The following is a 27,293-nucleotide window of genomic DNA, read 5'->3' on the forward strand; positions in this document are numbered from 1 at the left end:
TTACACTTTTCTCAAGTATCTTGACTCCCTTGCACCCTCTTAGGCGGTCAGTTTTCCCGTCTAATCATCCTGCGGCAATAATGGGCCAAGGCTCCTTTGGCCTCCGCTTACCTGGCACCTACCTCTACCAGGTGCCCTAGTTCTTCGCTCATTCTTCCCCTCTCAAACGTAGTTCCAGGGCCTGTCGGGTTTCTTCTTCTTAGCTCGACCTATTGCTGTCAGTCGCCTTAGCTCCTTGGCTTATTAGGTACAGACCTCAGAGGATGTAGTTTCTCCTGATCATCCTATTCCCCATGTATTTTACACTAGTTCTTAGTACTCCCTAAGTACTCTAACTCTTCGCCTCTACTTCGGCCCCTGGCCGGGTAGGGGTTCCTTGCGGGGTCTAGGACCAGGTTCCGGTCAAGGAATCTTGTCTCTGCTAACCCTGTTTTCGGGTTTTTTCTCTTCCCACCCTTGGGGACTGCTTTAGGACGTCCTATGGTTTCCTGTGTCCCCCAATGAAGTGATAAAGAAAAGTAGATTTTGGGTACTCACCGTAAAATCTCTTTCTTGGAGCCTTCATTGGGGGACAGCACCCGCCCTTTTCTAAAGCCCACTTTACACGTTGCAATTAGTTGTACAATCGCATTTGCGATGTGACACGCCCAGGTTGCATACGGGATCTATGAGATTTCACGTTGGTCGTTCATTTGCTGTCACACGAGCGTTAGTAGTCTATGTTAAATTGGTCAATTTTGTGTGCGATCCTTTAGATCATGTGTTCTGTGACGTATGCATTGAGCACCTTTTTTTTTTTTTATTTATTGACTTGCCAAGCGTGTGTAATGTGTAGGGATGCGTTTTTACTATGTCATCTGCCATTCAGCTCTGCTACATGGCCGCTAACAGCAGACACAGACAGCCATGTAGCAGAGCTGAATGGCAGATGACAGCAGACACAGACAGAGCCGCACTGTCAGAATGAACTCGGGTGAACTTAACCCGACTTCATTGTCATGCTGCGGCTCTGTCTGTGTCGCGTCCTGATTAGCGGTCACCAGTGAAGACTCACCGGTGACCGCTAATCTCCTGAGTAACTGAAGTTAGCAGCCCTCTCTCATATACTCACCAATCCCCGATCCCCGGCGCTGCACGGCTTTCTCACTGCTCCGGCGGCTTTTACTGTTTTGAAAAAGCCGGCCGCCCATTAAACAATTTCGTATTCCCTGCTTTCCCCGCCCACCAGCGCCTATGATTGGTTACAGTGAGACACGCCCCCACTCTGAGTGACAGGTGTCACACTGCACCCAATCACAGCAGCCGGTGGGCGTGTCTATACTGTGTAGTGAAATAAATAATTAAATAATTAAAAAAAACGGCGTGCGGTTCCCCCCATTTTTAAAACCAGCCAGATAAAGCCATACGGCTGAAGGCTGGTATTCTCAGGATGGGGAGCTCCACGTTATGGGGAGCCCCCCACCCTAACAATATCAGCCAACAGCCGCCCAGAATTGCCGCATACATTATATGCGACAGTTCTGGGACTGTACCCGGCTCTTCCCGATTTACCCTGGTGCGTTGGCAAATCGGGGTAATAAGGAGTTATTGGCAGCCCATAGCTGCCAATAAGTCCTAGATTAATCATGTCAGGCGTCTATGAGACACCCTCCATGATTAATCTGTAAGTTACAGTAAATAAACACACACACCAGAAAAAAATCCTTTATTAGAAATAAAAACACACACATATACCCTGGTTCACCACTTTAATCAGCCCCAAAAAGCCCTCCTTGTCCGGCGTAATCCAGGATGATCCAGCGTCGCATCCAGCGCTGCTGCATGGAGGTGACCGGAGCTGCAGCACACACAGCCGCTCCGGTCACCTCCACACAGCAAATGAACACAGCCACGCGATCAGCTGCTGTCACTGAGGTTACCCGCGGCCACCGCTGCATCCACCGGTGGCCGCGGGTAACCTCAGTGACAGCAGCTGATCGCACGGCTGTCTTCATTTGCTGCACGGAGGTGACCGGAGCGGCTGTGTCTGCTGCGGCTCCGGTCACCTCCATGCAGCTGCGGTGGAAGCGACGCTGGATCATCCTGGATTACGCCGGACAAGGAGGGCTTTTTGGGGCTGATTAAAGTGGTGAACCAGGGTATATGTGTGTGTTTTTATTTCTAATAAAGGATTTTTTCGGGTGTGTGTGTTTTATTTACTGTAACTTACAGATTAATCATGGAGGGTGTCTCATAGACGCCTGACATGATTAATCTAGGACTTATTGGCAGCTATGGGCTGCCAATAACTCCTTATTACCCCGATTTGCCAACGCACCAGGGTAAATCGGGAAGAGCCGGGTACAGTCCCAGAACTGTCGCATATAATGTATGCGGCAATTCTGGGCGGCTGTTGGCTGATATTGTTAGGGTGGGGGGCTCCCCATAACGTGGAGCTCCCCATCCTGAGAATACCAGCCTTCAGCCGTATGGCTTTATCTGGCTGGTTTTAAAAATGGAGGGAACCGCACGCCGTTTTTTTTAATTATTTAATTATTTATTTCACTACACAGTATAGACACGCCCACCGGCTGCTGTGATTGGGTGCAGTGTGACACCTGTCACTCAGAGTGGGGGCGTGTCTCACTGTAACCAATCATAGGCGCTGGTGGGCGGGGAAAGCAGGGAATACGAGATTGTTTAATGGGCGGCCGGCTTTTTCAAAACAGTAAAAGCCGCCGGAGCAGTGTGAATGCCGTGCAGCGCCAGGGATCGGGGATCGGTGAGTATATGAGAGAGGGGGATAGACTGACATGGACTGAGAGTGAGGGACAGAGATAGTGACGGACTGACAGAGATTAGTGCATGACAGACATTGTGAGGCGCTTCAGAACGCAGCTTTTCAGCTGCGCTCTGAAGCAGACCTTTTTTAAGCTGCGGTGCAGAGCGCACACCTGCGCACATAGCATCAGACAACAAAATCGTATGAGGTATGTCACACGTTACAATTGACTAGGTTCGTGCAACAAAACGCTCAATTCTAGAGAATGATACGATGTGTTTGCGATCAACGGTTTTGCGTTCAATCCTGATCGCATGTAGCTGTCACACGCAGATACCTCACAAACGATGCCGGATGTGCGTCACTTACAACTTGACCCCAACGACGGATTGTGAGATATATTGAAGCGTGTGTAGCGGGCTTAAGACTTCAATGGATCCGGAATGTTCTGGTTTTCAAGCTTCTCCTCGTACTGCTTTTACACAAACTGATCTCCTCAGCTCCGGTCAGTGGGTGTATACTACGTGGGAGGAGTTAACTTTCTTATTTGCATAGTGTCACCTCCTAGTCCCAGCAGCATACACCCATGGTTTCCTGTGTCCCCCAATGAAGGCTCCAAGAAAGAGATTTTACGGTAAGTACCCAAAATCTACTTTTTCTTTTGCCTATGTGTTTGGGATGATTGCTACAGAAATAGTATTTCAGGAGTATAAAGATCTCAATAGGAAATGTAAAAAATAAATTAAGCCAGCAAAGTTAGCTACTAAGAAACAAATCTCCATGTGACATTAAAACAAATCACAACATTTTTATAAATACATCAATGCCAAAGAGAAAAAAACCCAATAGTATTAGCCCCTTACAAGATAATAGGATAATTTTAGAGGACAAATAAAAGGATGATTAAACAGGCACTTTTCATCCTTGTCCACCAAGGACCTGACTTTTCCAGGGATCATTCAACAAGGCAAGAATCAAAGTTCACCACTTGATATCACTAAGTTAACACAAGAAGCAGTGCCACCTGCATATGATCAAGTTGAACATCGACAAATTCCCCTGGCCAGATGGCATTCATCCACGGATATTGAGGGAATTAAGTTCAGTAATTGACAGACTGCAATGTCTCATCTTCTTTGACACTCTTGTAACAGCGTTGGTGCCACAGGACTAGAGGATGGCTGACATCGTACCAATATTTAAAGGGGTTGTCCGGTCTAAAATAAGTTTGCAGTTAATTTGAGTGCAAACTTATAAATTCTCCCAACACACTCACTGTGTGTTGCGGGGATTCGCCGTTGTCTGAGCTGGGAACAGCAGTCACATGACCACAATTGTGCAATATGCATGCTCCTGGCCAGAACCCGACTTGTGGTGCAGCCTCACTCAATACAAGTGTATGGATAGGGCGCATCCAACTAGTAGACATGGCTGTCTAGTAGGCGAGGTCTTGCTCAATAGACTTGTATTGATTGAAGCTGCATACACAGTCTGGCTCTGGCCAGGAGCATGGACATCGCACAATTGTGGTCACGTGGCTGCCTTTCCCAGATCAAACACCAGCGAATCCTCACAGCACATAGTGCGTGCCGTAGGAGGATTCATAAGTCTGCAGTCACATAGGTGACTGCAGACTTATCATTTTAGACCGGACAACCGCTTTAAGGTTATGCTGTATGTCGTCCTCCCCTGCTTCTAGCCGACACACTCACATACATCAGATCATGCACACACACTCATACATACATACACACACAGATCAGATCGCACACACAATCACACACACACACACTCGCCACATCCAGCAATACCAATTGCTGCTGGCCGGCAGAGAATCCACGGCACGAGGACCTGTGGGTGGCACACTTAGAGGACCTGCTGGTGGAACACATCGATGCGTTCTACCCCCGTGTCCTCCATGTGTTCCACCCGCAGGTCCTCTCACTCCACTGTGCTGGAGAAAAATCCAGCTCACCTGTTCCCTTGAGTGCGACGAATAATAGGTTCCAGCAATATAGAAAAATTCAAGAGAAAATCTAGCTCTTGAAAGAGGGATAGGCTTTTATTGTATAAAAAACATCACATATAAAAAGACAAAGAGATGGGTAGTAAAAATATACAATACAGACCAAAAGTTTGGACACACCTTCTCATTCAAAGAGTTTTCTTTATTTTCAGGACTCTGAAAATTGTAGATTCACATTGAAGGCATCAAAACTATGAATTAAAACATGTGGAATGAAATACTTAAAGTGTGAAACAACTGAAAATATGTCTTATATTCTAGGTTCTTCAAAGTAGCCACCTTTTGCTTTCATTACTACTTTGCACACTCTTGGCATTTTCTTGATGAGCTTCAAGAGGTAGTCACCGGAAATGGTTTTCCAACAGTCTTGAAGGAGTTCCCAGAGATGCTTAGCACTTGTTGGCCCTTTTGCCTTCACTCTGCGGTCCATCTCACCCCAAACCATCTCGATTGGGTTCAGGTCTGATGATTGTGGAGACCAGGTCATCTGGCGTAGCACCCCATCACTCTCCTTCTTAGTCAAATAGCCCTTACACAGCCTGGAGGTGTGTTTGGAGTCATTGTCCTGTTGAAAAATAAATGATGGTCCGACTAAACGCAAACCGGATGGAATAGCATGCCACTGCAAGATGCTGTGGTAGCCATGCTGGTTCAGTATGCCTTCAATTTTGAATAAATCCCCAACAGTGTCACCAGCAAAGCACCCCCACACCATCACACCTCCTCCTCCATGCTTCACGGTGGGAACCAGCCATGTAGAGTCCAGCCGTTCACCTTTTCTACAAAGACATGGTGGTTGGATCCAAAGATCTCAAATTTGGACTCATCAGACCAAAGCACAGATTTCCACTGGTCTAATATCCATTCCTTGTGTTCTTTAGCCCAAACAAGTCTCTTCTGCTTGTTGCCTGTGCTTAGCAGTGGTTTCCTAGCAGCTATTTTACCATGAAGGCCTGCTGCACAAAGTCTCCTCCTAACAGTTGTTCTAGAGATGAGAAGGTGTGTCCAAACTTTTGGTCTGTACTGTACCCCCATGTAGTTTACATATTTCAAGGCTACATGCCTCTTAATTATAACCTACCTCTGGCTCCACTGCACTGCGTCCCAGGCCCTTATGCTGGCTAGAAGCAATCGGTATTGCTGGATGTGGTGAGTGTGTGTGTGTGTGTGTGATCTGATGTGTGATTGTATGTGTATGTGTGTGCACTCTGATATGTGTGTGGTGCGATCTGATGTGTGTAGGTGTGTGAGTGTACATTCCACTGCAGGTCCTCTTGTTTGGCGTGTGGTGAGTATGATCATGGGGTCTTCTGTCTTCTCTCTTTTGGGGGTGTTTGTTTTCTATAAGGTCTGTTTCACACGTCAGTGATTCTGGTACGTTTGTGCTTTTTTTTCTACGTACCAGAATCACTGACATACGCAGACCCATTATAATCAATGGGTCTGCTCACACATCAGTGAGTTTTCACTGAAGGTGTCTCCGTGCGGGGTACCCGCGTGTCTGTGATTGCCGCACGGAGACATGTCCATTTTTTTCTGGCATCACTGATGTCCCACGGACCACGCAGTGGTGTGATCCGTGAAACACGTGCCAGAAAAAAACGTGCATATAAAATAAAAATAATTTTTAGTCACCCGGCTTCAGCCGCGCTCTCTGCAGCCTGTTCTGCCTGCTGCTTCTGAGCTGGCCCATTACTGTCGTGCATATTCATGAATGCACGAGACAGCCGACCCGGAAGCAGCTGCTGCGGAGGTCAGCGCCGGCCGGATGCTGCACCGTGGGAGCGTTCAGCACCATGGGGAGCAGGAGCGGGCACAGGTGAGTTAATCTCTATGTGCAATCACGGACCACGGAGAATGGAGCCCGGATTGCACTTAGACAACCCACGTGTGCCGTAAATCACATGTGCGTGTTTTACACGTCAGTGAAGAACGTCTGTGTTTTTCACTGATGTGTGAAACGGGCCTAAGGAAGTGTCCTGCAGTATTCCTTTTTTAGCTGCATGGGCATTTCATTATTAAACCGCGACTAGGGCTTATTTTCGGGGTAAGGCTTATATTTAAGCCTTAAGCCGGAAATGCTGAAAACTTCTGCATGGGCTAATTTTCGGGGTAGGGCTTATTTTTCGGGGAAACACGGTAGTGTAATCCAAAGTCTGAGCCAGCAATGATTTACCATTCCGCTTTGATCACAGAAAGTAGCTGTTACAGAGGTAAATTGTATAGCATAGTCTTGGGCTACAATAAAATGGTGCCGGGCTCCATTAACATCTGTGCATTGGGCAAGCAATCATTGTAGCTAGTGGTGAGAGTCAGACACCAGGGCTATGGCAGTGACTTCTTTCAGCGGTTAGAACAGGTTGGACAGACTTAAATTAGTGGTGCACTGCCAGACTGGCCAACCTCCATCTGCCCTGGTGCCGGGACATGCTGTTAACACAAAACACAGTAAGTGACAGAGGGATGCTGCAACTTAGCACAGAGCTCTGGGATGCAATCAAATAGCACATGACAGGGGCCGTGCACCGTTCACAGCTGATGTGGCCACAGTATAGCAGATAGGATTGGACATTAACTGCAGTCTTCTATGACTGCTGTATTTGCTGTGTGTAAGTGTCGTGCTCTAACTAACCTATCAGCAAGAAAAATGGCAGCCCTCGATGGCTGCTGTAATAAACATATAGATATAACCACATTCATTGAAACCGTTCTAAATAAACATTTTACATTTATATAAAACATTAAAAAACAATTGCACTTCCTTTAAGTGCATGTCAGGTTTCCACACACAGCTCAGACCTTACAGCTTACTGTTGACCCGCCACGTACTAAGCAGCCTATATTCTGTATCTTTCCAACGTATGTGTGTGTGTGTGTGTGTGTGTATCTAGTGTGTGTGTGTATATATATATATATATATACATATAATATTTATATATAAATTATATATATATAGGCTCTTGTAAACTGCTGCTTTCGTGCTGTAGACACAGTAATATCTCAATTTATTCGGTTGCTCAGTTAGGAACAAGGTGATTTTTATGTGACTTAAAATGAAAACCATTCTCCTTTCTCTCACAGCAGCTCCTTGTTTAAAAGTGACAATTCTAAAAAGAAAAGATTATGAAACAGGAATTGAGTTGTTCTTGAGTTGTTCTTTAGGTTCTCTTCTTACATGCCACTTCTTTTTTTTTTTGGGGGGGGGGGGACTGGGGAGTTCAGTAAAATCAAAGAGCAAATATGTTTTTTTACTAAGCAACTACTGTATAAAAATGTTCAGTATCCTGCTGCAATTAAAGAACTGTTGAATTGACATTGTTTTCTCATTCATTGAATGCTGGACTAGTCTCTCCTTGAACAAGTACAATACAACACTGCATTAACTGTCATAAGCCTTTTATGACACTGTGCTCTAATTAGCTATGAGTTTTTGTTGTATTGCACTACTTGTCACCATATTATGTATAAAATTGTTGGCACCTTTCCGAAACGGTGGGTAAACAACTGTTTCAAGCACGTGATGCTGGTTCAAACTCACTTGTGGCAAATAACAGGTGTGGACAATATGAAAAGCATGCCAGAAACCAGTTAAAAAGGGGAGAAGTTGACTCAATCTTTGCATTGTGTGTCTGTGTGCTAGACTAAGCATGGCTTTCACTGAGAGGCAGTGGGTACTTAAGACACTCTCCTACTAGGGGAGGTGCCTGATCAATGCCCTAGTTAGTTTGTGTTCTCTGCCCTAGCTAGGTGGTTGTCAGGTCCCCTTGTCTGTCCTGTCCTTCCTGCCCTGTTGGTTCTAGTGACAGTGCTTGTCCTGGCTGTGCCATCTGCCTCAGCCACTCCAGTGATCCCAGCCTTGATAGAGATGTTTCCTGTCTTTCCTGGCCGTGCCTTATGCCTCAGCCGTTATGGTGGTCCCAGCCTTGTAGAGACTCTGCTTGTCCTGGTCGTGCCATCTGCCACAGCCATCCCGGTGGTCCCAGTGAGCTCTAGTGATTCAGCCTGTCTGCACCTGTGTCCATCCCTGCTCTGGGGCTCAGCCTCCACTGTCCTGGACTCAAACCCATAAAAGTGTAGGTCCAGGATCCCCCTGTGGTCCAGCACAATCTTTAGCAACAAGCTTTACAGGGTGCAATTTCCATTTACCTGAAGGTGCCTCATTCATCTGTACAAACAATTATAGCAAGTACAAACAAGATGGGAATGTTCAGCCATCATACTACTCAGGTAAGAGAGGGGTTCTGTGCACCAGAAATGAATGTGCTTTGATCAGACATGTTCATATCAACCCAAGAACAAAAGCAAAATACTTTAAGATGCTGGCGAAAGCTGTTAAGGTTGTGTCATAATCCACAGTGAAACGGGTACTGTATCAACATGGGCTGAAAGGACATTCTGCCAGGAAAAAGCCATTACTCCATAAGAAACCTAAAAAAGCCAGATTAATGTTTGCAAATGCACACCGGAACAAAGACCTTATTTTTTTGTGACATGTCCTGTAATCTGACAAAACTAAAATTTAACTGTTTGGCCATAATGACCATTGTTACGTTTGGAGGAAAATGAGAAGTTTTGAAGCCTAAGAACACCATCCCAACTTTGAAACACGGGGCTGGCAGCATCATTTTGTGGGGTTGCTTTGTTGCAGAAGAGACTGGTGAAGTTCACAAAATGGGGAAGAAGAGGGAAGAAAATTATGTGGTAAGATTTCAAGACGTCAGCCAGGAACTTAAAGCTTGGGCAGAAATGAGTCTCCCAAATTGACAATGACCTGAAGCATACTGCCAAACTGGTTATAAAGTGGCTTAAGGATAACAAAGTCAATATTTTGGAGTGGCCATCACAAAGCCCTGATCTCAATCCTATTGAAAATGTATGGGCAAACCTGAAAAGGCAGGTGCGAGCAAGGCGATCTACAAACATGGCTCAGTTACACCAGTTCTGTCAGGAGGAATGGGCCAGGACAGCAAGTTGGTTTGAGCATCAGGGTCACCACATGCGCAAAAGAATTTTTTTAAAAAATGAACTTTTAATTAATTCATTAAAATGAGGATAATCCTCACTAATAAAAGGACAAACAATACAAATAAAGGTTTGGCCCCTCCTACTTTCTCAAGGGTTCAATAAAGGTTTGGCCCCTCCTACTTTTTCAAGGGTTCGATGCAAACCATAGAAAAACTAGTACCGCTATACAAAGTGGAACTTGTCTCACCCATGAACTAGGTGCCAGTTTCAGAAAAGTCCACTAATAAATAGAAAATTGGATTAATCTCACCAAAATCTTGTATACCACATATTAGATTCAAATGGGTTCAGGCAACCTCCTGGCGGAACCTCTTAATTATGAAAAATGTACCTCCCAACGCGTTTCGTTCAAAGAGCAAACTCATCAGGGGAGCTTATAATTGTGGCAAATCCATCTCAGGTCTCATTAAAAATGAGTCAAGAAATATCCATAATATGCATTAAACAGACTCAATAAGGAGTCATGTAAGCGGTAGTTCCAGTTCAGGTCCCATAAGCCATGGACCCGACTCCTAATAACATGCACGTGGCAGGAGCGGCCGTGCTTAAAGGGAACCTGTCATCAGAAATTTCGCCCAAAAGCTAAAAGATTCCCCCTCTGCAGCTCCTGGGCTGCATTCTAGGAAGGTCCCTGTTATTATTGTGCCCCATGTGAGACCAAAATAAAGCCTTTATAAAGTGCTACCTTTTTGTATGCAGCTTCTGTAAATGGGACACGGGGGCGGGCTCTCTGCCGTCCGTTATTCTACCTCCTGGTCCTGTATGCCGCCCCCATCGCTCCTTTCCATATCTGATGCACCGCCCACTGCTCCAGCCATCCCCGCGCATGCCCAGTGCCAGTCTCACAGGACTGAGCAGTGTGACCGCTGGTGACGTGTGCGCAGGCAAGTGATTATGGGCGGGACTGTGACTGTTATCAGCAAGTACCCGCCCATAATCTCGTGAGCGCGCAAACCTCTCCAGCGGTCACACTGTGCTCAGTGTAGATGCTAGACTGTATGGGCTGCTTCCAGGGATGACGTCCCTTTGTCACGTGATAGGGGCGTGTTCAAAATACTATCATGTGACAAAGGGACGTCATCCCTGGAAGCAGCCCATACAGTCTAGCATCTACACTGAGCACAGTGTGACCGCTGGTGAGGTTTGCGCGCTCACGAGATTATGGGCGGGTACTTGCTGATAACAGTCACAGTCCCGCCCATAATCACTTGCCTGCGCACACGTCACCAGCGGTCACACTGCTCAGTCCTGTGAGACTGGCACTGGGCATGCGCGGGGATGGCTGGAGCAGTGGGCGGTGCATCAGATATGGAAAGGAGCAATGGGGGCGGCATACAGGACCAGGAGGTAGAATAACGGACGGCAGAGAGCCCGCCCCCGCGTCCCATTTACAGAAGCTGCATACAAAAAGGTAGCACTTTATAAAGGCTTTATTTTGGTCTCACATGGGGCACAATAATAACAGGGACCTTCCTAGAATGCAGCCCAGGAGCTGCAGAGGGGGAATCTTTTAGCTTTTGGGCGAAATTTCTGATGACAGGTTCCCTTTAACGCTCTAACAGGAGCACGGCCGCTCCTGCCACGTGCATGTTATTAGGAGTCGAATACTAATGAAATGTATGTAAACTTTCCAGAAAGTAATAAAAATACCTTAAAACATTCTCTCTCTCATTATTCTGGCATTTGGCAAATATAAATAGTTTTGGTTCCTAATTGACCTAAAACAGGAAAGGTTTGTTCTGATTTCATGTCAGATAGTGAGAAAAACATGCAAATGTGTCTTTATAGATAGCGTATGTAAACTTCTGGTTTCAACTGTATTCAATAAGAGTTGTCTGTTCTTATTCTGAATAAAGATTTTTTTTGCCATTTACCGTATCTATTTCCATATCTATTTATACGCATTATTCATATTTAATATTTAACTTTTTCTGATAGCGCCACCTACTGACTTTGATGTTTACTATGTTTACAACTACAGTACATACAATATGATCATGGTGTTTTTATATATAAGGCTGTGTGCACACGTTGCGTTTTTTACCGCGGAAACGCTGCGTTTTGAACCGCAGCGTTTCAGTGGCAAATTGCATGCGTTCAGCTTTCCCAGCAAAGTGTATGGGAAAGCTGAAAAATCAGTGCACATGCTGCGTTTCTTTCCGCAGCGTTTTGGATGCCAAAAATCGGTGCGGAAAGAAAAGCAGCATGTCACTTCTTTTGTGCGTTGTGGCTGCGTTCTCTCCCCCATTGAAATCAATGATGTGGGGTCAGAACGCAGCTACACCGCATGGACCTGCTTTTTTGTTGCGGTCCGCGGGCTTTGTCGGCACGCCAGAACGCAGGCATTTACCTGGAAGTGAGGTCAAGAGGCTTCCTGTTGACCTCACTTCCTGGCAAAGCCCCCGGTGTCGCCAAAGTGCCCGCCCCGACCCCCGAGTCCCCGACCCCCCTCCCGAAAATCCAACATGGCCGCGCGCACAGTAGCGCACCGGCCGCCCTGCTCCTATGATTTCTGTCGCATGTGCAATAACACATGCGACAGAAAAATGCCCCCCAGGCCCTGCCCGGTCACCCCCTATTCCCCCCGGTGTCATACATACCTGTCCGGTCGCAGCGCTGATCCCCCGCGGCCCCCTCCTCCTTCACAGCAGACGCCGGCCGGTCACATGTGCAGAGCAGCTGACAGCCAGCACAGTGTTCAGAGAGCTGTGCTGGCTGCTCACACTCTGCAGCTGTGACCCGGGGAGAGTGGGTGCAGATTTTTGCACCCACTCTCCTCAAATGGAGGGTCTGCCCTCCTAGAAAATGGGGGATACGTTCCCTGAGCGTGCCCCCATATTCTAGAAGGTCCAGAGGCGACGTGGGACATCCATATGGATTTCTGCGGACCCATTTTTTTTTATTAAATTGGAGAACAAGGGAATGATTTGGGGAGTGTTTTTTCTAATAAAAAATTTTTTGTTGTCTTTTTTTGCTTTTGTTTACTGTCAATTAGTTATGTCGGGTGTCTGATAGACGCCGTGACATCACTAATTGCTGGGCTTGATGCCAGGTGACATTACACATCTGGTATCAACCCCATTTATTACCCCGTTAGCCAACGCACCAGGGCGCGGGATGAGTTGGGGCGAAGCGCCAGGATTGGCGCATCTAATGGATGCGCCACTTCTGGGGCGGCTGCGGCCTGCTATTTTTAGGCTGGGAAGAGTCCAATAACCATGGCTCTTCCCACCCTGAGAATACCAGACCCCAGCTGTCAGCTTCACCTTGGCTGGTGATCTAATTTGGGGGGACCCCACGTTATTTTTTTTTTTATTCTTTATTTATAAATAAAAAAAAAAAGCCTGGGGAGCCCTCCAAATTCATCACCAGCCAAGATGAAGCTGCCAGCTGTGGTTTGCAGGCTACAGCTGTCTGCTTTACCCTGACTGGCTATCAAAAATAGGGGGGACCCCACGCCATTTTTTTCATTTTTTTATTTATTTTTTTTTTATTGGATAAATACTAAGCTAGGCACCCTTTAGTGCCACATGAAAGGTACTAAAGGTGCCAGCTTAGAATATGCAGGCGGGGGTGGGACGTTCTATATATTTGACATCCCTTCATCCATTGACGCTTTTTAGGCTGTGTGTCCACAATCAGGGTTTGCAGCGTTATGGGCGCTGAGTGTTTTCCCTGCGTCCATAACGCTGCGTTGTGCAGTAGAAGCACAGTGGAAGGATTTTTGGAGATCCCATGCCCACTGTGCTTCTTTTCTCCGCAGCATAAACTGACCGGTAGCGTGGCTTCCCGAGCCTCAGCATGTCAATTTATGCTGCGGAGACGAGAGTGTTCTCTGCAGGTAGAATAGAGCTAAAGTCCACAGCAGCCTAAACCCAAATCGTGGGCATGGGCAGCTGCAGGAAGGCTGGCACTGTGTACTATACGCCATGTCGCTGGATCATGGCCACATAGCCTTAGGCCCCTTTCACACGTCAGTGATTCTGGTACGTTTGTGCTTTTTTTTAAACGTACCAGAATCACTGACATACGCAGACCCATGGTAATGAATGGGTATGCTCACACGTCAGTGATTTTTCACTGCACGTGTGTCCATGCGGCGTACCCGCGTGTGCGTGATTGCTGCACGGAGACATGTCCATTTTTTTCTGGCATCACTGATGTTCCACGGACCACGCAGTGGTGTGATCCGTGAAACACGTGCCAGAAAAAAACGTGCTTTTAAAATAAAAATCATTTTAACTCACCCGGCGTCCAGCGATGTCCTCTGCAGCCCGTGCCGCTTGCTGCTTCTGAGCCGGCTCATTATTGTCGCGCATATTCATGATGCACGACACAGCCGACCCGGAAGCAGCTGCTGCGGGGGTCAGCGCCGGCCGGATGTTGCACCGCGGGAGCGATCAGCACCATGGAGAGCGGGAGCGGGTGCAGGTGAGTTAATCTCTAAGTGCAATCACGGGCCACGGAGAACGGAGCCCGGATTGCACTTAGACAACCCATGTGTGCCGTGATTCACGGCACATGGAGGGACATGTGCGTGTTTTACACGCCAGTGAAAAACGTCAGTGTTTTTCACTGACGTGTGAAACGGGCCTAAAAGTGAGAATATTGTTGCTACAGCAACATTTTGGGTGAAGTAGCTGTGGATTCAAAATGCTTAATATACTCCTGAATAAAATCCTTGATGGGTGCAGATTCCAAAATGGGGTCACTTGTGGGGGTTTTCTGACGTATAGGTACCTAAGGGGCTTGGTATGCGAAGTTTATTTCAACTTTTCCAAAATTCAAATGGTGCTCCTTCCATTCCAAGCCCTCCCATTTATCCAAACAGAATGTGGAGAAGGAAATGACATCACAGGTTTTTTTTTCCAAAGGTCTGTGTTCAACCAACTTTATTAACACTGACAAGTCTTAAAAAACGCACCTAAAAAAACGCATGAAAAACGCATGAAAAACGCATGAAAAACGCATGCGTTTTCGATGCGTTGTTTCTCAAAAAGCATTGTTTACAATTCTCCCCTCTGCCAGAGGGTGCGTTTTTTTCCGCGCGGAAAAAAAAGCAACGTGTGCACATACCCTAAGCCTCTTTCCTCTTCTGTAATTGATGTGAAGTGTCATTGTATTTTTGCGTTCATGAATTATATTTTTTCATGTTTTAATTTGTGGTTTATTTTTTAGAAAGCATAAGATAAAAATTGTAGGATTATTATTGTGTTTAACATATATATATATATATATATATATATATATATATATATATATATATATATATATATATATATATATATATATATATATATATATATATATATATAAAATGTGTGTATGTATATGTATATCCTCTTTTCGTCAATTTGGGCTCATTTGGTTACCAGTGTATTTACACCTTATATAAGGTCAGAAATCCCAAGTAATGATGCATATTGCATAATGATGAGCGAGCACTACCATGCTCGGTATTTGTAATGAGCAGTTCGACGCTCGGATGGGTGGAACTTAATTACCCGGAATGGAAGTCAGGTATACTCTGGTACTCTATTCGTGCACATCCGAGCATCCAACTGCTGGTTACAAGTACCGAGCACCCAAGCATGGTAGTACTCGCTCATCACTAATATTGCAATGAGTGAACTACAGGCCCCCACCCACATTATTTTTGTGTATAACTGTAGATACTTGTTAATCTTTATGTACATAAAAAGAAATGTCATGTACATAACGTACAGTTGATGATTGTTTTAGATGAGCTTGTAGTCTCATTCAGCTTATATACTGGCATCCCACTGCCGGTGTTGGCTACAAACTGTGCGAAGACTGTGCAGGCGTGCCATGTGGCACACTTCTCTGAGGGATCACTGAAAGGCTGGAGTGTCTGAGCACAGATTGCTTCAAGTGCTGAATAGAGACCGTGCTATTGAGAGCATTTGGTCCAGAAAGTCTCTTGGCTGTATCTTAATAGCTCATCACAGTGTCTGCTATTGTTCTACTTTCTATGTTTTTGCACTTACTACATATTTCTGCTGAGAAAAATAGAAAATGTCACCTAAATAATTTCACATGAAATATATTTGCATAGAGTAAAAGCTTCCCTTGTTTAGTTTTTATTCTGCTCTACAAAATGTTAAAGTTATCCTTTATACATTGGATAGGAAAAAATGTATTGATCGTTGGGGCCCTACTATTTTAAGAATGGGCTGAATAGCCCCAGCTAAATAGAACAAAGGTCAAACATGCACATCTGCTCCGTTCATTTTCTGGGGTACTGTTGGATATGTCTGAGCACTCAAGACAGTCACGTAAAGGTGCACAAGCTGGACCTCTGCTCTACCTAGGCTGGGTTCTGCAAAGCCCTGTTGTCGAGATCGATCAGAGCTCCAGCAGTTGGGCCCCCAATAAATAGGTAAATCGGTTAAAACCATTTTTTTAAACAAAATTTATAAAAAATTTTAGGGTGTTTTTTTTTTTAAGTAGTCCTTAAATAGAAAGGCAAACCCCCCCCCCCCCAAACACTCTTCTGCCACAAAGGAAGACATCAGCATCATAATTGGCACATTTATGTTACAGTTTTTTGCGTCAGGGCCTAATACTCCTCAGTTCACTCCTTTTAGGCTAGGTTCACATTTCCGTTAAAATGTATCAGTCAGAATCCGCGGCTCTGGTAAACAACGCAATTCGTTTAGCGGATTCCGTTGTGTCCCATAGACTTGTATTAGTGGCGGATTGCGACTGATTAACTTGTGTTGCATCCACTGCGTCACGGTCAGTCGTTTTTGGACTGACCGCCGGGCGGGAGCATTGCAGAATGTAACGTTTTTCGGGCCGTCAAAATTAACGCACCGTGCAGGAATCCGTCACCATCTGTCAAGCTTGTAGTGGATGTCCATGGTGCTGGATTCCATCGTAATCCGTCTTACGACGGAATCCAGTGCTGAATTCCATCATGCTCTATTGAGCATGCCCAGCATGTTTGGCACACCCACTGGGCTGTCCCAAACACAAGCGTATCATGACTGATCCGTCAAAAAACGGACGCACAACGGATGCGACGGATCAGTTTTTTCACAGGATTCCTGTGAATGGAATACTGTGAAAAACACATCCGTTGCATCAGTTGAGGGTACTTTCACACTTGCGTTCAGCGGAGTCCGTCACTATGGATAATAGCGCAGTGTGTTAACGCACTGCGCTATTCCCCATAGACTTGTATGGATGACGCACTGTAACGCAAGTGTCAGCGTTGCATCCGCCGGACGACGCAGTGTCGTTATTTTGACACTGCGTCGGGCGGAAGGAACGCAGCATGTAACTTTTTTTGAGCAGCGGAATCCTTTGGATTTCACTGCGCATGCTCTCTCTGGCTCCCTCTACCCGTAACCAGGGTACACATCGGGTAACCAAGGAACCCTGGTTACGTGTGCCGGGAGCCTGACACTTCCCCGCTCGGCTCCGCCCCCTCCCGCACTCCGTATGTATACACACACACACACACTCACTCACCTGTCCCCCAGCGATGCAGTCCCCACGGCACTGACGTCCTCAGCCATGGCCCCGCTCGGCTCCACCCACTTCGCACTCCACCCCCCGCTCCCGCCCCCCGCACACATTGTCGGCGACCGAACGATCAGCTGATCACCCGGCGGCCGGCTACTGTGAGTGATCGGCTGATCACCCTGCGGCCGGCTACTGTGAGTGATCGGCTGATCACCCTGCGGCCGGCTACTGTGAGTGATCGGCTGATCACCCGGCGGCCGACTACTGTTAGCGATCAGCTGATCGTTCACAATAGTCTGCCGACGGTAAAACTGTAAAAAAAAACAAAACGGATTGCGTTGTTTTACAGCATCCGTTGTACCACTATATCCAACACATCCGTTGCATCCGTCACACAACGCAATGCAACGGATACCGTTCAACGCAAGTGTAAGGCTTTGTGCGCACTAGTGCGTTTTACCCGCGGATTTGCCGCGGAAATTTCTTGAGAAATGTCTGCAATCTTTGTGCAGACATTTCCCAGCAAATTCTATGGTAAAAAAAAAAAGCTGTGCGCACTGGTGCGGATTTTTCTCAAGAAATTTCCTTGAGAAGAATTTCTCGAGAAACTTTCTTGAGAAAATGAACATGTCCATTATTTCCGCAGGTACCCTGCGGATTTCGGCAGTACAGCCTGCAAAAATCCGCAGGGAACCACCCGCGGGCAAATCGCGGCAATTCCGCGGCTAATCCGCGGCAAATCCGCATGCGGATTTGGTGCGGATTTTTTCCGGAGGTCCGGAAATCTTTCACTCCCAGAAGTTTCTCAAGAAATTTTCTTGAGAAACTTCACATTTCTAGTGCGCACATAGCCTAAAAGTAGCCTGACATCTAAAAAAACAACAGATCCGTTGCTGACGAACCTGACAGATTTAAAACAACGGAATGTGAACCTAGCCTTAGACTACTTTCACACTTCCATCTTTTTTCCATCAGTCGCAATCAGTTTAGTGACTGATGAGACAGATCCAGCACAGCTTGTGTTGAAACTGATGTGACGAAGAGTATAAAAAGAGAGAGAGAGAGAGTGATTTTTGTGACCAGAATTGAATTTACAGTCGATCTGGGCATGCCCAGAGTAAAAAGACGGATCTGTCGCCTGATTCCATCATTTCACGAATGATGACTGATTCCTGCACCCATAGGCTTCCATTACAACTAACGACGGATCCGTCACTGTCCATTGTTTCGACGCACACAAAAAACGTTGCATTGTGTGTTGCTTCCACCCGACGGTCAGTCATGCCATGACTGGTCAATCGCAGTACTGATGCAACACAAGCCCATCAGTCGCAATCCATCGTTAATACAACTCTATGGGAGAAAAACTGAATCCTGCAATTTTTTTTGCAGGATACCGTATTTTCTCAAGGCGATGGATTGCAACTGATGGAAAAAGACGGAAATGTGAAAGCAGCCTTAAGGCTATGTGCCCACGTTGTGTTCTGTCCCTGCAGAAATTTCCGCATCAATTTGAACCGCACACGTGCGCTTCAAATCGCTACAGAAACAGTCCGTACTGAAAAGCCGATTTCATGCGCTCTGGATGCAGCCTCTCCCATAGACAGAGCGGGGGCTGCATGCAAAACGCATGAAAGAAGTGACATGTCACTTTTTAGAACGCAGCGCTTCTGCAGCAGCCGATTTGCTGGGTTCTAATACGCTACGTGGGCATGGATTAGGCACAATATTCATAGATTATGCTGGGGACACAGGACGCATGCAGTTACGCTGCGGTGCGGATCGCAGCGTAACTGCATGAAAATACGCCACGTGGGCACACAGCCGAAGTTACACCTCTGGGATTCTGACATGTTTAGTTGTCCTCTTCTGGGTTTGGTTGACACATGCTTACATACTAAAAGCATTAAGCTCCTCTTATTTGTCTTCACAGAGAGTGGATGTGACGCACACAGAGAAAACAGCTTGAAGGAGCTGATTAAAGAGTTGCCGGACACGCATTATACCCTGCTGAAATACCTCTGCCATTTTCTGACGCAGATGGTTCAACACCATTCAGAAAACAAAATGAACGTCTACAATTTGGCAACGGTTTTTGGACCAAACTGTTTCCAGTAAGTTTATGAGGTGATTTTACATTTGAGCCTTGGAGAATTGCATTACATTGCGAAGTGTTTCTTTGTCTTTCTTTTTTTTTCATCAAATTCTACAGGTTACCTACAAAATGGAAAGGTTGATGTAAAAAGCAGCGTTCCAAGCAACTGCAGGAAAATTGCATGATTGTGATGTGATCTGCAGCAGAAGTGCAAAGGGAATAGGGGCACGTGTTAGCTTGACAAGATTTTTAATTAATTTTTTTTTTATTTTAGGATGTTACCACTAGGTGGCATATTTTCCATTTGTAAAACCAGACTTATTTTTATTGTAATCTTACAATTTGTAGTGCAGTAATGTATACTCTTAGGATCAGGGCTATGTGCCGTTGGCAATCATTATAAATAGGTTATACATTTAATTTATTCTTTAAAGGGAACCAATCATCAGGATTTTCGTGTATAAGCTGCAGCCAGTGCAGTACTGGCACTATCATGCACAGTGTGTACATACCATCAGGGGGCAGCTCGGGTGTTTAGTCAGTGAAATTCATCTTTATAAAGTTTGAAATTTCGTGCACTTTTTGATTGACGTGTGCACCTCTCTGTTAATGTCCGGGCGGGTTATGCAGGAGTTCCCCGCCCCCCCACCAGCCTGTTCCTCCCTCTCTCCTGATGTCCGGGCGGGTTATGCACGTGTTCCCCGCCCCCCCGCGCTGCCTGTTCCTCCCTCCCTCCCTCTGGCTGTATGTAAATATCTAATCTTCAGAAACATGGCGCCGGAGTGGGCCTCTGCGCATAGCGCTTATCTCCGGCGCCATGTTTCTGAAGCCCGCATCACACAGCTTGGTGTTAGAGGGCGGCGCATGCGCCCTCGCTCCTTCAGATCCCGTTGTGACCGCAGGAGCGAGCGTGATCACAACAGGACTGCAGAACAGCTGACCGGAGGACGCGATTACCTGCTGCTCCTGTATCGTGCCGCCCCAGGACACCGGGCCAACACACCAGCCGGTGTGACATCGCTGTGGCGCTGCCCTCTCAGACACCAAGTTGTGTAATGCGGGGGCTTCAGAAACATGGCGCCGGAGATAAGCGCTATGCGCAGAGGCCCACTCCGGCGCCATGTTTCTGAAGATTAGATATTTACATACAGCCAGAGGGAGGGAGGGAGGAACAGGCGGCGCGGGGGGCGGGGAACACGTGCATAACCCGCCCGGACATCAGGAGAGAGGGAGGAACAGGAAAAAAAATTTTAGGGTGTTTTTTTTTTTAAGTAGTCCTTAAATAGAAAGGCAAACCCCCCCCCCCCCCAAACACTCTTCTGCCACAAAGGAAGACATCAGCATCATAATTGGCACATTTATGTTACAGTTTTTTGCGTCAGGGCCTAATACTCCTCAGTTCACTCCTTTTAGGCTAGGTTCACATTTCCGTTAAAATGTATCAGTCAGAATCCGCGGCTCTGGTAAACAACGCAATTCGTTTAGCGGATTCCGTTGTGTCCCATAGACTTGTATTAGTGGCGGATTGCGACTGATTAACTTGTGTTGCATCCACTGCGTCACGGTCAGTCGTTTTTGGACTGACCGCCGGGCGGGAGCATTGCAGAATGTAACGTTTTTCGGGCCGTCAAAATTAACGCACCGTGCAGGAATCCGTCACCATCTGTCAAGCTTGTAGTGGATGTCCATGGTGCTGGATTCCATCGTAATCCGTCTTACGACGGAATCCAGTGCTGAATTCCATCATGCTCTATTGAGCATGCCCAGCATGTTTGGCACACCCACTGGGCTGTCCCAAACACAAGCGTATCATGACTGATCCGTCAAAAAACGGACGCACAACGGATGCGACGGATCAGTTTTTTCACAGGATTCCTGTGAATGGAATACTGTGAAAAACACATCCGTTGCATCAGTTGAGGGTACTTTCACACTTGCGTTCAGCGGAGTCCGTCACTATGGATAATAGCGCAGTGTGTTAACGCACTGCGCTATTCCCCATAGACTTGTATGGATGACGCACTGTAACGCAAGTGTCAGCGTTGCATCCGCCGGACGACGCAGTGTCGTTATTTTGACACTGCGTCGGGCGGAAGGAACGCAGCATGTAACTTTTTTTGAGCAGCGGAATCCTTTGGATTTCACTGCGCATGCTCTCTCTGGCTCCCTCTACCCGTAACCAGGGTACACATCGGGTAACCAAGGAACCCTGGTTACGTGTGCCGGGAGCCTGACACTTCCCCGCTCGGCTCCGCCCCCTCCCGCACTCCGTATGTATACACACACACACACTCACTCACCTGTCCCCCAGCGATGCAGTCCCCACGGCACTGACGTCCTCAGCCATGGCCCCGCTCGGCTCCACCCACTTCGCACTCCACCCCCCGCTCCCGCCCCCCGCACACATTGTCGGCGACCGAACGATCAGCTGATCACCCGGCGGCCGGCTACTGTGAGTGATCGGCTGATCACCCTGCGGCCGGCTACTGTGAGTGATCGGCTGATCACCCTGCGGCCGGCTACTGTGAGTGATCGGCTGATCACCCGGCGGCCGACTACTGTTAGCGATCAGCTGATCGTTCACAATAGTCTGCCGACGGTAAAACTGTAAAAAAAAACAAAACGGATTGCGTTGTTTTACAGCATCCGTTGTACCACTATATCCAACACATCCGTTGCATCCGTCACACAACGCAATGCAACGGATACCGTTCAACGCAAGTGTAAGGCTTTGTGCGCACTAGTGCGTTTTACCCGCGGATTTGCCGCGGAAATTTCTTGAGAAATGTCTGCAATCTTTGTGCAGACATTTCCCAGCAAATTCTATGGTAAAAAAAAAAAGCTGTGCGCACTGGTGCGGATTTTTCTCAAGAAATTTCCTTGAGAAGAATTTCTCGAGAAACTTTCTTGAGAAAATGAACATGTCCATTATTTCCGCAGGTACCCTGCGGATTTCGGCAGTACAGCCTGCAAAAATCCGCAGGGAACCACCCGCGGGCAAATCGCGGCAATTCCGCGGCTAATCCGCGGCAAATCCGCATGCGGATTTGGTGCGGATTTTTTCCGGAGGTCCGGAAATCTTTCACTCCCAGAAGTTTCTCAAGAAATTTTCTTGAGAAACTTCACATTTCTAGTGCGCACATAGCCTAAAAGTAGCCTGACATCTAAAAAAACAACAGATCCGTTGCTGACGAACCTGACAGATTTAAAACAACGGAATGTGAACCTAGCCTTAGACTACTTTCACACTTCCATCTTTTTTCCATCAGTCGCAATCAGTTTAGTGACTGATGAGACAGATCCAGCACAGCTTGTGTTGAAACTGATGTGACGAAGAGTATAAAAAGAGAGAGAGAGAGAGTGATTTTTGTGACCAGAATTGAATTTACAGTCGATCTGGGCATGCCCAGAGTAAAAAGACGGATCTGTCGCCTGATTCCATCATTTCACGAATGATGACTGATTCCTGCACCCATAGGCTTCCATTACAACTAACGACGGATCCGTCACTGTCCATTGTTTCGACGCACACAAAAAACGTTGCATTGTGTGTTGCTTCCACCCGACGGTCAGTCATGCCATGACTGGTCAATCGCAGTACTGATGCAACACAAGCCCATCAGTCGCAATCCATCGTTAATACAACTCTATGGGAGAAAAACTGAATCCTGCAATTTTTTTTGCAGGATACCGTATTTTCTCAAGGCGATGGATTGCAACTGATGGAAAAAGACGGAAATGTGAAAGCAGCCTTAAGGCTATGTGCCCACGTTGTGTTCTGTCCCTGCAGAAATTTCCGCATCAATTTGAACCGCACACGTGCGCTTCAAATCGCTACAGAAACAGTCCGTACTGAAAAGCCGATTTCATGCGCTCTGGATGCAGCCTCTCCCATAGACAGAGCGGGGGCTGCATGCAAAACGCATGAAAGAAGTGACATGTCACTTTTTAGAACGCAGCGCTTCTGCAGCAGCCGATTTGCTGGGTTCTAATACGCTACGTGGGCATGGATTAGGCACAATATTCATAGATTATGCTGGGGACACAGGACGCATGCAGTTACGCTGCGGTGCGGATCGCAGCGTAACTGCATGAAAATACGCCACGTGGGCACACAGCCGAAGTTACACCTCTGGGATTCTGACATGTTTAGTTGTCCTCTTCTGGGTTTGGTTGACACATGCTTACATACTAAAAGCATTAAGCTCCTCTTATTTGTCTTCACAGAGAGTGGATGTGACGCACACAGAGAAAACAGCTTGAAGGAGCTGATTAAAGAGTTGCCGGACACGCATTATACCCTGCTGAAATACCTCTGCCATTTTCTGACGCAGATGGTTCAACACCATTCAGAAAACAAAATGAACGTCTACAGGGAGACAGGCTGGTGGGGGGGCGGGGAACTCCTGCATAACCCGCCCGGACATTATCTGCAGAGGTGCACACGTCAATCAAAAAGTGCACGAAATTTCAAACTTTATAAAGTTGTATTTCACTGACTAAACACCCGAGCTGCCCCCTGATGGTATGTACACACTGTGCATGATAGTGCCAGTACTGCACTGGCTGCAGCTTATACACGAAAATCCTGATGATTGGTTCCCTTTAAAGGGATATTCCTAATATAGTTGCATACATTTTTTTTAGGGTACTAAAAACTTGGCCACTTAGTTTTTTGTAACCAATTTAAAGGGTTATTCCATGATTCTATTCCCAATATATAGTAGATGTAATAATAAGAATGTCAGCAAACACCTCCAATTAGAAATTTAGTACAGTTCTCTTGATTCACTGTCACTTACCTCATGTGCAGGCATGGCAGTAGCTTAGGTATCCCATGGTTATGACCCCTAGCAACTAACTGCCCCTGAATGCGTGGCCGTAACCATGGATAACTAAGGTCCTGCAATGCCCTGCACATAAGGTATGTTACATAGCTTTTCAGAAGAACTATACTACATTTCTAATTGGAGGTGTTTGCTGATATTCTTATTATTACATCTACTACATATTGAGAATAGGACCTTGGAGATTGGAATAACCCTTTAAATTGGTTACAAAAAACTAAGTAGCCTAAAGCTTAGTACCCTAAAAACAAGTATGCAAACGGATACACATTTTGTGTATGTCTGCATAATAGAGGCCTATGGGTATGGCACTATGTATATATTTTTATACATTTCTGGGGGGTATCCAGAAGATGTGTCTGACACTGCACAAATGTGGTGTAGAGCCCTAAGGCCGCTTTACACGCAACGACGTATCTAACGACATGACGCCGGGGTCACGGAACTCGTGACGCACATCCGGTCTTGCTAGCGACGTCGTTGCGTGTGACACCTACGAGCGATCAGAAATACTCACCAAATCGTTGATCGTTGACACGTCGTTCATTTTCCAAATGTCGTTGCTTGTGCTGGACGCAGGTTGTTCGTCGTTCCTGAGCAGCACACATCGCTACGTGTGACACCCCAGGAACGACGAACAACAGCAATCCTGCGTCCTCCGGCAACGAGGTGGGCATGTCGTTAATGCAGCTGCTCTCCGCCCCTCCGCTTCTATTGGACGGCCCGCTGTGTGACGTCGCTGTGATGCTGCACGAACCGCCCCCTTAAAAAAGAGTTTGTTCGCCGGCCACAGCGACGTCGTTAGGAAGGTAAGTCTGTTTAACGCGTCCTAACGATATTGTTCGCCACAGGCAGCGATTTGCCCGTGACGCACAAACGATGGGGGCGGGTGCGATCGCTAGCGACATCGCTAGCGATGTCGCAGTGTGCAAAGTGGCCTTTAGAGAGAGCTATCACATGATTCATGCTGCCAAAACCACAGTAGAATGAGTAAGGGGTGCTTCACACACAGCGAGATCGCTGCTGAGTCACGTTTTTTGTGACACAGCAGTGACCTCATTAGCGATCTCGCTGTGTGTGACACTGAGCAGCGATCTGGCCCCTGCTGTGAGATCGCTGCTCGTTACACACAGCCCTGGTTCGTTTTTTTTATTGTTGCTCTCCTGCTGTGACTCACAGATCTCTGTGTGTGACAGCGAGAGAGCGACGAAATGAAGTGAGCAGGGAGCAGGAGCCGGCATCTGGCAGCTGCGGTAAGCTGTAACCAGGGTAAACATCGGGTAACCAAGGTGGTTACCCGATATTTACCTTCGTTACCAGCCTCCGCCGCTCTCACGCTGCCTGTGCTGCCGGCTCCTGCTCTCTGCACATGTAGCTGCAGTACACATCGGGTTAATTAACCCGATGTGTACTGTAGCTAGGAGAGCAGGGAGCCAGCGCTAAGCAGTGTGCGCGGCTCCCTGCTCTCTGCACATGTAGCGACGTTATGATCGCTGCTGCGTCGCTGTGTTTGACAGCTAATCAGCGATCATAACAGCGACATACAAGGTCGCTGTTACGTCAGAGAAAATGGTGACGTAACAGCGACGTCGCTGTCGCTATGTGTGAACCCAGCAGTAGAGACCGACTCTTAAGGGTGCTTTACATGCTGCGACATCGCTACCGATATATCATCGGGGTCACGTCGTTAGTGACGCACATCCGGCGCCGGTAGCGTCATTGCAGTGTGTGACACCAAGGAGCGACGATTAACGATCGCAAAATCGTTCAAAAATGGTGATCGTCGACACGTCACTCCTTTCCTTAATATCGCTGCTGCCACAGGTACGATGTTGTTCGTTGTTCCTGCGGCATCACACATCGCTATGTGTGACACCGCAGGAACGACGAACATCTCCTTAACTGCGTCCACCGGCAATGAGGAAGGAAGGAGGTGGGCGGGATGTTACGTCCCGCTCATCTCCGCCCCTCCGCTTCTATTGGCCGGCCGCTTAGTGATGCCGCAGTGACTTCGTTATGACGCCGAACGCATCTCCCCCTTGAGGGAGGGATTGTTCGGCGGTCATAGCGACGTCGCTGACAAGGTATGTTTGTCTGACGCTGCTGTAGCGATAATGTTCCCTACGGCAGCAAGCACCAAATGTCGCACGAACGATGGGGGCGGGTGCTATCGCGCTCGACATCGCTAGCGATGTTGCAGCATGTAAAGCACCCTTTACATTCTACTCATCGGTGTCTTAAGGCCCCGTCACACACAGAGATAAATCTTTGGCAGATCTGTGGTTGCAGTGAAATCATGGACATATTGTTCCATTTGTACACAGCCACAAACCTGGCACTGATTGTCCACAATTTCACTGCAACCACAGATCTGCCGCAGAATTATCTCTGTGTGTGACAGGGCCTTTACTCTGAAGCACTGTGGTGTTTCAGAGAAAACATTTGGAAACACAGCCAGGGACAAGATGAATAGTCCAAGAGGCATGTCCGTCCCGGCTTCTCACTGGCTTGACTAGACTGATAGGTCTACAGCCAGGGACAAGAGGAATAATCCAAAAGGCATGTCCGTACCGGCTTCTCACCGGCTCCACTAGACTGACAGGTCTCTCCCTATGTATGTTTGTGACCCACTTACTGCAAAATATTGCCGCATCCTAATACTCTTAGATTTTTCTGCAAACAAGATTGACATCTTGATACATAGACTTCAGGAGTGCTGTGGAATTGATGGCACAGTCAACGGTTCAGCTTCTTCCTGGCTGGAATACCACAAAGAATGTATTGGCATCTCTTCCTCATCACCGATTCCCTCCAAATATATCACAAGGCTTCTTTTATTTTCTTAATGTTGTTTGTGATTTACATGCTACTATTAGGCAAAAAAAAAAAACAGACGTATGGTCTGGCATGCCACTGCTATGCTGGTAATACCGGACACGTGAAGCAATCTTCCTAAATTGATCACATATAAGATTTTTGTGTTACAATAAAAAAATTGCCTTTTTTTTATATTTCCATCTTTATTACAAAAAGAAATAAGGGAATGTT

The 27,293-nt window shown here is 46.9% G+C and overlaps 1 protein-coding gene across 4 annotated transcripts in view; it reads left to right on the forward strand.

The window, feature by feature from the left end:
* The window catches only part of FAM13A (family with sequence similarity 13 member A), a 344,313-nt gene that overhangs the window by 61,851 nt on the left and 255,169 nt on the right, over positions 1-27,293 (forward strand). For all 4 annotated transcript variants that reach the window (XM_075351136.1, XM_075351152.1, XM_075351144.1 and 1 more), the window contains one exon: positions 19,237-19,417. In XM_075351136.1, the coding sequence (XP_075207251.1) occupies positions 19,237-19,417 (181 nt within the window). The remainder of the gene's footprint in view (positions 1-19,236; positions 19,418-27,293) is intronic.

Source organism: Anomaloglossus baeobatrachus, chromosome 1 (assembly GCF_048569485.1).
Source record: "Anomaloglossus baeobatrachus isolate aAnoBae1 chromosome 1, aAnoBae1.hap1, whole genome shotgun sequence".
Classification (NCBI taxonomy): domain Eukaryota; kingdom Metazoa; phylum Chordata; class Amphibia; order Anura; family Aromobatidae; genus Anomaloglossus; species Anomaloglossus baeobatrachus.